Genomic DNA, 10,865 nt, shown 5'->3' on the forward strand with positions numbered 1-10,865 from the left:
ATAGACAAAATGATAAAATCAATAAAAGTAAGCGGGCCAATGTCGAGGATCATAATGAATAAATCATCAAAATTAAATGGGTTATAGTGGGGCATAAATTTGTAAAATTTCAGTTAATTCCTTGGAGCAAATAGAAATGCATTTTCAAGATGCGAGGGAATGACGAGGAGGTGAGATTGGAATTGGGAGATCATGAGCGTCACGTGTGCATAGACAGAAGCGAGTGGGTGGCATTCTTGATTGCTAAACCATAAAAAATTCATATAGTAGAAATAGGCAATTAGGAGTGCTTTACTTCTTAAACTTGTCATCACCAGAAACTTATTCACATATACTGCAAAGCCCAAATGGATTTCATTGTAAAATATTCTTCTATAGATCATTGCTGCCATGGTATAGTCATACAAACAGAGAGAGGGGGTAAAAAAAAAAAAAAGACAACTAAAACTTGCTTATGATGATATAGAAGTATAAAACTGATATTAAGATGTCCATCACTCGCTCTCAAAAAAGGGAAAAAAGAAGAAAAACAAAAAAACATGTCCTTCACTTTCATTTTGCTTGGATCAATAAACAGAACAAAAGCTACACCTTCACTTCCAGTCACTTCTTTATAAGTTTCTTTGTAAACTTTTTCAGTCCAAAGGTTATCTGTTCAAATATGGCTTGATTGCCACAACAGATTTCAGAGTAGCCCTCTTCTTCTCTTATAATCACCAACTGTCAAGGTCAAAGCATGCCTCCTCCCATCATTCTCCGGGACTTGGCATCCAACGGTTGCTTCTATCCTCTGCTTCCTTGCCATGAATCCTGCCAGCACCCCCTGAGGTCCACCAAACTTCTTAAGTGCATTCAAGGAAATATCAAGCTCAAAATCATGCAACATATTTGATTCTGTTCCTAGATCAAGAGGAGCATTTGTGTCAACCAACTTCCCTGCACCAGCTGCAGCTTCCAAGGCCGCCTCTGTGGCTGCCATGCCAACCTCTCCTGTAGCACCCTCCTCCCCATTTGCACCTCCTGGTACACCATTCTTATCACCATTTGCCTCAGCAGTCACCTCTTCACCAGGCTTAGAGATATAGTAATTCCTTGACCTAGTCCACCTCCTTGAAAATGGATCATATCCAGCCTCCCCTGCTTTCAAGCTTGTATTTACTCGTTTCAGTTCTGAGGCATTTTTGAAGTTCTCAACTCTGTTCTTTCTGTTCATCTCAGCAAGTCTAATAGCTTTGGCATCTTTTACCTTTGAATCCCGGGATGCCTCGAGTTCCTGCAGTCTTTTCTTGATCCTCTCCATATCTACATCATCATGCCTACTTTGTGCAACTTCCAACTCCCTCCTCAGCCGGTCCTTCTCAGCAGCGACATTTAATGGCCTTGATGAGGCAGATTTTTTTTCTTGCAACATCTGCTTTACAGTGGCTGCCGAATAGACAAAAGTGTTGATTTTTTGTATCGACTCCTTTTTCTCCAACACATCCTGTTTGCTTGGCATCCGGCCACCATTTCGCTCCACCTCTCTAAGCCATTGCTTAAACTCCTCCTCAAGTGGTGGGGAGTCTGAAACCATAGCCATCTGCCACCTGGCAGCTGAGCTTTCATTGCCCCAAGTGACATTCAGATACTTACATGTTGTCCTGTTCTCTAGTTTGTATGACCGGTCTGGCTCTGTGGCATCAACATTTCGGACCATGCAAAGCCTGTAGATAGGGCCATTCTTTGACCTCCCAATTCCAACCCTCACAAAGCAACCCACAATCAACTCTTCAAAGAATGGCTCCATGAACCATTTAGCAAGTTTTGACCTCCTGATGGTAATTTCCTTTATGTCATCATAAGTTGGTCTGCCTGAGCCAGGTGCCCCGTCATCGTCACTGTCAGCCATCCCACCATCCCCAGTTGACCCTTCATCGTCACTATGAGACCTACTTTCACTCTCACTCTGACTGGAGCTACTCAGACCTGCAGGAGTAAATGCTTTTCGCTTGACTGGTGAAAGAACCCTGCTGCCAGAACCACCTCTAGATGCATCCCTCAATCTACGGTGAGCCTCCGGGTCCTGCTGTTTCAACCGTTTTGCTCTTAGCTCATTCAATGCATCATCCTTGGCAGCTGCCCTGTCAGCAGATCTAGCTGCAAGACGTGCACTACGAGATGATGGAAGAGGTGGAGTCTCTTTTGTAGATCGGGTGGACCTCTCCTCCCGCCTTGATCTAAACTTGTCCCTTAAGTTCTTATCAACTTTCTTATCATCTCGTTCGAATATCATCATCTCTCTTTCAAGTTCAGTCATCTGTCCATGGTTGTCATCATCAGACTCATTGCTGCTATCACCTTCATGTTCTGAAGCACCACCATCATAATCACCTTCTTCCTGGCTACCCTGGTCATCGTCTCTTTCAGCAGGATCCAGCCTCTTCTTCAAAGGAACTTGAGATCCAGAGGGTTTCCTGCTACCATACCCACGATTATCATCAGAATCATCATCCCTTGAGTCACTTCCAGAGTAGGAACCCTCACGTCGCCTTTTAGAGGAAGATGCAGAGTGCCGGTTTCTTCCAGCGGAATTGGTTCTTCCGGCTGCCTCCAGGAGTAGATTTTCTAAGTCTGCCATAGTCCACTTGTGCAGCCTTTGCGCTGTGGTAATATGTACTCTATCCTGAATAAAAATAACAATTAATCAACAGCTTCAATGGCCAATCCCAAATCAAAGATGAATATGCACTTGAGATCATCAAATGAAACAAAAAAACACAAAGGAGGGGAAAAAAATTAAGCTTTGTGAAAAAAATTAAGCTTTCACCAACATTATATATCTTAAAATTCAATCTATTCGTATTTTAGAAAATGAAAATCTAGGTGCATAGACGCCATGCCACTCCCTATACTTCTCAACCTACATATTCATTGTAGAATCCCAACGTACAGTACATAAAAGAGATATGATGCAAGATAAGCAAGCTAATAAATCAGCCAGGATCCCCAGAGAAAAGCAGCTACAGAGATGAGAAAGGGGAGAGGAGAAGGGAAGACGCACAAGCCAAACGAAGTATATTCCCATCAAAAACCAAAGTTGGAGGTATATATCCCAATATGGCAATCATCAAAGCCATCATTAATGCCCAAGTGGCGGTTCCCAAGTCCAATAACAACTTCCTAGAATGTCCGATTATCGGACACACATTTGTTGACACTGCCTCCTTAAGGCAGTCATCTACTACTGACAAAACACCACATTAATTCAACCAAGAGATTAAACACAAAACGACATGATGAATCCACGTGTTTACATCTCATACAATTCCTAAGTTCTAAAACGATAATATCCAACCAATTAAAGCCGAAAACAAACTTTATAATCGCATAAAACTGTACACATTAAAAGAGATGCCACATGCGTACTAGAATTAGGTCTAATGTGGGAAATAAATAAAAAATCACCATTTATTCCTCTATGATTCCAGTATCCAGACCTCTGGGGTTACAAATATGAATTAAAGATTAAATCTTCAGCTGGATAAATCAATGTTCAACTTATCAGTTTCTTATATTATCATTCACTATCATGAATAACATAAAAATTTCATTGAGATTAAAACCTAATTAAAACCTTAATAAAAATTAGATTTTTTTTACCAAAAATTAAAAATCGAATTAACAGCGAACTAAGCGGGAACAAAATTTCTAGTAATTTAGGTTATGATAACTGATAAAAATGTATGAACATTTGCAAGACTTGAAACAATCATTAAAAAAAAAACGATGGAAAATAATTAAAAATTGTTGGGTAACTAAGATGAAAGAAGAAAAATTCACCTTGAAACCCTAGATCAATTGAATAGACAATCCATCGATCTCAAATCGTGAAGCTTAACAAGGATGGAGCCTCAGAGAGCAAGGTGCTAAATGGTGGTTCAGTGGCTGGGGGACGCCGTGAGCAAAGAGAGAGCGAGAGCAGCAACGGGATTTTTCTATTTTTTTAATTGAGAATGCATGCAACCGGAATTATTTGAAATTTGGATTGGATTTAGCTTTAGTTAAAATTTTCCTTTCATATATATATATATTGTTTTGAAAATCAATATAAAAAAATTCTTAAGATAGCGACACGGGTGGTGTTCGGGGCCCAAGAACAACCCCAGATCTGGGCTTTGATTCTGACCCTAGACCCCGTCTAAACAAATTTCAAATTTTGGGCCCATGCTCAACTTGATTGGGCCAGAAATTGATGGGGATTTGCCTACCCTCGAGACTTAGGCCAGCCTGAGCGTACATGTCCACCTCTGTTCAAATCCCTACTCAACCTATTTTTTAACCGAGTTCACATTAACTATTAGTATTTCGGTAACACGAAGCAATACATATAAGTTAGATTTTGTGTACTATTTTACTCTTAAGATAGAAAATTAGGAAAATGTTGTGTCAATAGTAACAAGATAGTAAGAAGATAGAAACAACATTATTATAGTATGAACAGTGGTAGTATGGACAGTACCCATAGGGTGCGTTTGACACAATGTATTGTATTACGCTGTATTGTATTATTTTAATGCTTGTGTGTTGTATTATATTGTATTGCATTAACATTGTATTATAATAATATTATACAATATTTGGTGCTACACTGTACTGTATTAATTTTTTTGTGATTAACTTAAATTATGTATTTAGAAAATAAAATTTATTAGTACTTAGAAAAATATAAAATATAGAAGTCTTAAATTTTAGAAATTTAACATTATTTTTAGTATAAATATTAAAAAATATTTTTTTTCATAAAGATTGAAGCTTATAGCCTTATAATCAACAACATAACATTTATTTTAAATTAATATTATTTAAATTTTTTCATATATAAATATTTTTATTAGTTATATTAAATTTTTATATATTAATTACTATAATATAATTAAATAACGTAATATCAAGCTAGATTCTTATTTTTATATATTATTTAAGTACTTATTAATCAATTTGATATATTAATTATTATATAATTAAATAATACATTATTTAGTAATATTTTTAATATAATAAAAATTAAAATATGAATAATAAATTATTCATTTATATTAATAATTATGATATAAAAATAAAAGAAAATAAAAATTTATATTATATTATATTAAAAAGTTATATTATTTATTATTATTTTTTAAAAAAAGAAGAAGCAGTAAATGCAAAAGCACAAAAGCTAATGCGGCAAACTGCCGCATTAGTATACCCCTTAATCTCTTGTAAAATTTTACCAAACATGATATTGGTATTAAACTAATGTGAACAGTATTTTAATACACTATAATTTCATGCACCAAACACAGTCATATTTCAGTCTTCTTACTGTTTAAATAGTAGTGCTCAATTATAAATGAAAGTTGTGATGTTATTAATTATCATCATCGTCATCAATTCACCGTAATCTATTCAAATTCATTGTAAAACACAAGTATTATCTTTGTTTTTGTCCATATAGGAACACAATAGCTAGAGGTGATAATCCCGCTGAAGATTTGATCTGAAATAAATTGGTCGCATTTTTATCACCTTGTCAATTAGGGTGACTACGAGTTTGAGTAAGGGCGGAAGGTTACATACTTACATTTACCAGTGCAAATTTTTATTATATGTCAACTTGCTAGAAAACCCTCAAAAGATCGAGCCCAGAACAAAGCAATTTTACTTTTCTCAATTTAAATAGCGCTAGCACGATATGGCGGCTGCGTGCATGTTGATTGAGTTATTAATTGTTGGAAAAATAGCGCTCAAGTGGCTATTTTGAGCGGGATCCATTAGGTGTCAGTAAAAGAGATCAAGGTGATTCGGATACTCTTCCGTGAGTATTTCAAAATCATATATTTGTATGTTCAAAATGATGATCCAGTGAATGAGAAATTATTACTTAAAAATATACCTATAAAATTGGAAAAATTAAAAAAAAAAGTATTTGTCCTACTCGGAAAAGAGTAGTAAGGCTTGAAAGATTATATATATATTCAGAGCATAAGCACAGAGGCTATCTCATTTTTAGCTTGACTCATGTGGGTGTTATTTCCCATTATTTCTTGGGAAATAATCGTTGTTCAAAGTCTTTGTTCCTAATCAGATATTGTTTGTAATTTACAATTATATTGTACTTATAAAGTTGCATGTTTGTTTCTAACATTAATATCTTATTGATATAAGATTAAAAAAAAAAGATAAAATAAAAGAAAGTAAGCTAGGCCAAAAAAAATTCTTGGAACTGACTCAATCAAAATAAAAATCCTTCAATTCTCGCGTGAGAATTAAAGAGATCGTACTCATGCAGTATCTTAATTAAATTCTATGTAATGATGAATAAATTATGCTGTATTTTACTCCTGCATGTGTCAAAATTTTAAGACTAAAGCCATAATCTAATTTTAGGACTTGTCCAGGAATTTAGTCATGAGGGGAAGGCAAAGAAGGCAGACCTTTCCAAGAAAGGTTTATGCAACTAAGTTTTAGCTCAAACCTCAACGACATAAAAAGGAAGAACAGGTGATCGAGGATAATATAGCACAATAAAGAGAATGTAGATTGTTTAAAAGACTGCAGAAGGCGTCAAACAAGCTAGATACATCTTCCAAATTAAGTCGAACACAAATCTATTTCAGGATCATAATTATACAGTATATACACACAAAACAAAGAAGAAAATAATAGATTATTCTACCTTTCTCATTCATCAACCAAATGTTACATCCATTTTCATCATTCTGTGCTTGCACTTAGCTCATCACCGAATTCTCCAGCCACAAACCTGACACAAAAAGATTCAATCTTTTAGAGATATGACATACAATCAGATTAACAGAAGCACCTCTACAGATAATTGTCTCACTTGGTGCCAATGCTATTGCCAAAATATATTTCGAAAATTAGCGAAACATAAATGAGATCAAGTTGTCTCGCCTGGTCTTCTTATTCTTCCAAGATTTCTTTGCCCTTATCAGTTATCTTGTATGAGCTTGATTCAGTTTCAAGTTCTTGTCCGGTGGTAGTTTCATCAGAAGAAGTAGACATTGTCGAAACCCCATCAATTTTCTTACATATAACAAGACACTCCATGTAAGCATCCCCATAGTAGCACCATGGCTCACCGCGAACTGTTAGTCTCCTGGCTGTTCGATACCTGGGATGAAATGAAAGCAATGCCCAATTGTATACTGTCCCGACTAGAAGTTCCCCCTTTCTCCAATTTCCTAGTATCTTGCCTACACCTGAATGTATTGTAACATTATACAGCTTTGTCCAAGACTCAATTGAACCATACTCATTCATCAACCAAATGCTACAACTAAGAAAAGCCTCATCTCTAGCATGTGAATGATAATGCAGCAAAGCAAGCGATTGTTTGATTACCGCAACAGAGATCTTTTGCACTTCCCTTTCTCCGAATTTAACTGTATCGCTCATCACACCGTTTGGCAAATTAAATTCCTTAAATACCTCACCATACATATCAAACACGGCCACAACCAATTGAGAAACTGATCTCTCATCACTCCCTTCATAATATCCAATCCAATGCACAGCTCCATTTACAGAGGCATGCACTGAATTTCTTTTAATCAAAAAAGGCGGTGCAGCCTCAGTGATGTTCTCCCACTCTCCTGTACTTAGAGTTAAAACATCAATAATTTCTACAACCCTTTTAGAAACTACACAAGAAGTCTCCAAATGATACACAATTCTCACAACCTTATAGTCATTAGTCTTGGGGACATACCCGAATCCGAAAATGGAAACAAGAATTTTTCCTTGAGAAAATTGAATAGAAGGGCCATATTGCCCGTACCCAAAAGATTGTTGGTCAATTTTGGCCACAGGGGAATGAATTGGAAACGTTTTAAAAGAATAACCAACAGAAGGGTTCCAAATAAGTAAAGATTGCGGCAGCCTTTCAGCTTTAGAAATCTCAAGCAAACACACTAACCCACAACAAAAACCAATAATCATGTATCTGGAGAGTCCATGATCAAATGGCAATTCTAATTCCTCATGATAATGGTCACTAATCGAGTAATCGCCATGGTGTAATGTGAAAATTTCTCTCTGTTCATCCATGTCGTAGTAGCTTACAAGGAACCTAGTGACATTGTTTGTGTTCTTGAAAGAGAGCTTGTTGTATTCAGAAATAAAATTGGGGTTGGTGATTACAGAGCACCATGATTTACATACGCACCTGCAATCTAAAACTGTTTTTGCTGGCAGCCTGAAGAAGATTTCAGCCAGTACTTGGTCAGGTAAGTAATCTGACATTTTCTTCTTCTTCTCCTGGCTCTCTTGCTTCTGCTTTTGCCTTTCTTTTTTTCTTTTTCGCTTCTGCTTGTGCTTCTTGCTGTTCGCTTTATGAAACGCATTGCACACAATCTTGTAACTTCAAACTTGACAATCATATGCCAAGTAAGCAAGTGGCTTTAGTCTTCGTCTATCAATCGGTTGTCAGCTCAGCTATTAGTAATGGGACTCTGACGCCTCACGTGGATAATTCACGAATTTACGGACAACTTATTAACGTTATACAATAATGTAACGGGCCTCTGTTGCCGTGAGTCGTTCCGAAGTAACTACCGTTACATTACTGTAACGGTGAGGTCCACCACTTCTCCTACTACCAGGCTACCGGCCGACCACTACTACAAACAGGACAAAGCATGCATCCAAATCCAAAGCACATATTTGTTGCGCCTTACAGTAACGCACAAATAGAGGCTTGTAAAATGCCTTTAATTTATTCAATTATTCCCTTTCATTTCAATGCATTATCTTTTTATTTTTTTTTCCGATGTGTATTATTGTTTTTCTCTCAATTAGGCTTGGTAAAATCCTGGGTTCAGTCCAAGTTTGGTGTTGTCCGGGACCGGCATGGATGAGTGAAATGGCTGCCTGGATCGGGATTTAAGCCCGACTTTTCCACGTGTGGGCCGGGTCAAGCCTCGAGCTCGGATTTTTTATATAGGCTTCAAAGCCTGCATGTGTTCTTCTTTCATTTTTATTCTTTCATTTCTCTCACCCAAATATCTACAATTGAACACACTTATGTATCGTCAACATGCAACATGCATGCACGTTTCTTCTGTGTCATACTACAAGGTTTGATAAATCTCAAGCTTTAAAAAAGAAAATAATCAAATGCCAAACCTTTAACATACTAACAATACAAATTTTATACAAATAATAAATAAAAATTATTTCAATATCCTTTCTATTATATAAATTCATCCAATTTCTAATCTAAATTCATTCAATTTATATAAAAAAAATTAAATTCAACAACACAATAATCACCAAATACATCTAAATAACATCCAACATATCATAAGTTTATAATTACGATACCAATTACCAATACAACATATGAAAATCCTAAAATGATCAACAACTCAAAAAATAGTTCATAAAAGAGTCTCAAAATACTCTCATGTAAAATAAGTAAATAACAAGTTGATGTTTAATTAAAAAAAAGAGTTCATGTCATGCTGCTAGACGCTTGTGGCCCATCATCATCATTAGAAATTACCTCTTCCCCAATAAAAATCTCATCTTCCAGAACTCCACCTAACAATAAAAATAACACATTAAGATTCAAAGCATTTTAATCAAACAAATACTACTAAAATATAATTCAAATAACTTTATACCTTGAGAAGTAGAAGCCCAAATCCAATTCTGAGCACACATTAATGCTTCCAGAGTGGCAGGAAGAAGTTTACTACGATGCAAACTCAAACATTTGCCAATGGTACTAAAAGTTGACTAAGAGGCAACAATGGATATAAGAATGGCTAAGATATCCTTAGTTAATTCAGCCAAAATAGGATATTGGCTCGTGTGCCTCTTTCAAAAGGCTATAAAATATCAAAGTCTGGAGTGACATCCAACAATTCCTCATCTAAATACTTATCCAACTCCGACTTAGTTACCTTAGCACACTTATTTTGGCTTCGAAATGTTTCAAACTCATCTACATCCCAATATTTATTTGAATTCGAACAAGATTCAAAATGAGAAATTTCCGATCTAGAATTCTGCTCACCACTCACAACCGTTTCTTTCGATTCATATTCTTTCACTAAATCATGACAAAGCTAATGTGCACTCTCAATATGCTTATCTACTGTATCATTATATATCTTTAGGAAATAAAAATCAATTAACATCATCTTATATCTTGGGTCAAGTACAATAGATACAACTAACATTGAATTAATGTCATTCCCATATTTATTAAATTTGTTAGCCATTTTATCAGCCATAATCTTAATAGCAAGGTTTTTAGTAGTGCACCACCTATTAACTAACAATTTTATTTTACATATCAACGGAAAGAACAAATTAGTAGTTGAATATTTTGTACCCAAAAACATCTCCGTTAACATGTAAAATGATTTCAAATACTCCACTATTATGACTACCAAATCTCACTCCTCATCACTTGGCAAGCTCTTATATTGAGGCTCACGTTGTTGCAACCAAGAAAAATTACTTTTATACATCAATGCTACTTTAAGCATGGCATAAGTAGAGTTCTAACGAGTAAGACAATCTAATTTCAATTTTTTTTACAATTAATTTGTGATTGTCTAGTAGCTAGCTCAAAAGTTTCAAGAAAAAACACTTCTATACGAGTAACTCACACTCTCTCTAATCTTTCCAACCCCATTTTCTATAACTTTCAACCCATCTCGCACAACCAAGTATAATATATGAGCAGTACATCTCATATGAAAAAATTTACCACTAGAAATTAAGGTATCAATATCAAACCTTAACAACAATTTCTCCACCATCGCGTCATTAGTGGTACAATTCTCCAATATCACCGAGGATAACTTTCT

General features: G+C 35.6%; 2 protein-coding genes across 3 annotated transcripts; both read right to left on the reverse strand.

Annotated features, from left to right (window-relative positions):
• Positions 1-330: 330 nt before the first annotated feature.
• LOC18034987 (protein RTF1 homolog) lies at positions 331-4,017 on the reverse strand. 2 transcript variants are annotated; one of them, XM_024179106.1, is made up of 2 exons: positions 3,820-4,017; positions 331-2,657 (listed from the first exon to the last, which is right to left on the reverse strand). In XM_024179106.1, the coding sequence occupies exon 2, from the start codon at positions 2,615-2,617 to the stop codon at positions 686-688; it is 1,932 nt and encodes a 643-aa protein (XP_024034874.1). In that variant the 5' UTR covers positions 2,618-2,657; positions 3,820-4,017; the 3' UTR covers positions 331-685. The 2 variants fall into 2 exon arrangements, with proteins under 2 accessions (XP_024034874.1, XP_006422902.1); XM_006422839.2 differs by having other exon boundaries at positions 332-2,662.
• Positions 4,018-6,832: 2,815 nt separating this feature from the next.
• On the reverse strand, positions 6,833-8,407 carry LOC18035592 (F-box/kelch-repeat protein At3g06240). Its single transcript, XM_024179277.1, has one exon. It carries the CDS (start codon positions 8,284-8,286, stop codon positions 6,946-6,948), a length of 1,341 nt encoding a protein of 446 aa, XP_024035045.1. The 5' UTR covers positions 8,287-8,407; the 3' UTR covers positions 6,833-6,945.
• Positions 8,408-10,865: the final 2,458 nt, after the last annotated feature.

The sequence above is a fragment of the Citrus clementina genome, unplaced genomic scaffold (assembly GCF_000493195.1).
Source record: "Citrus clementina cultivar Clemenules unplaced genomic scaffold, Citrus_clementina_v1.0 scaffold_8, whole genome shotgun sequence".
NCBI lineage: Eukaryota > Viridiplantae > Streptophyta > Magnoliopsida > Sapindales > Rutaceae > Citrus > Citrus x clementina.

Bases quoted from the DNA above. Each gene is read 5' to 3' on its own strand.
- LOC18034987 (XM_024179106.1), bottom strand. From the start codon at position 2,617: ATGGCAGACTTAGAAAATCTACTCCTGGAGGCAGCCGGAAGAACCAAT.
- LOC18035592 (XM_024179277.1), bottom strand. From the start codon at position 8,286: ATGTCAGATTACTTACCTGACCAAGTACTGGCTGAAATCTTCTTCAGG.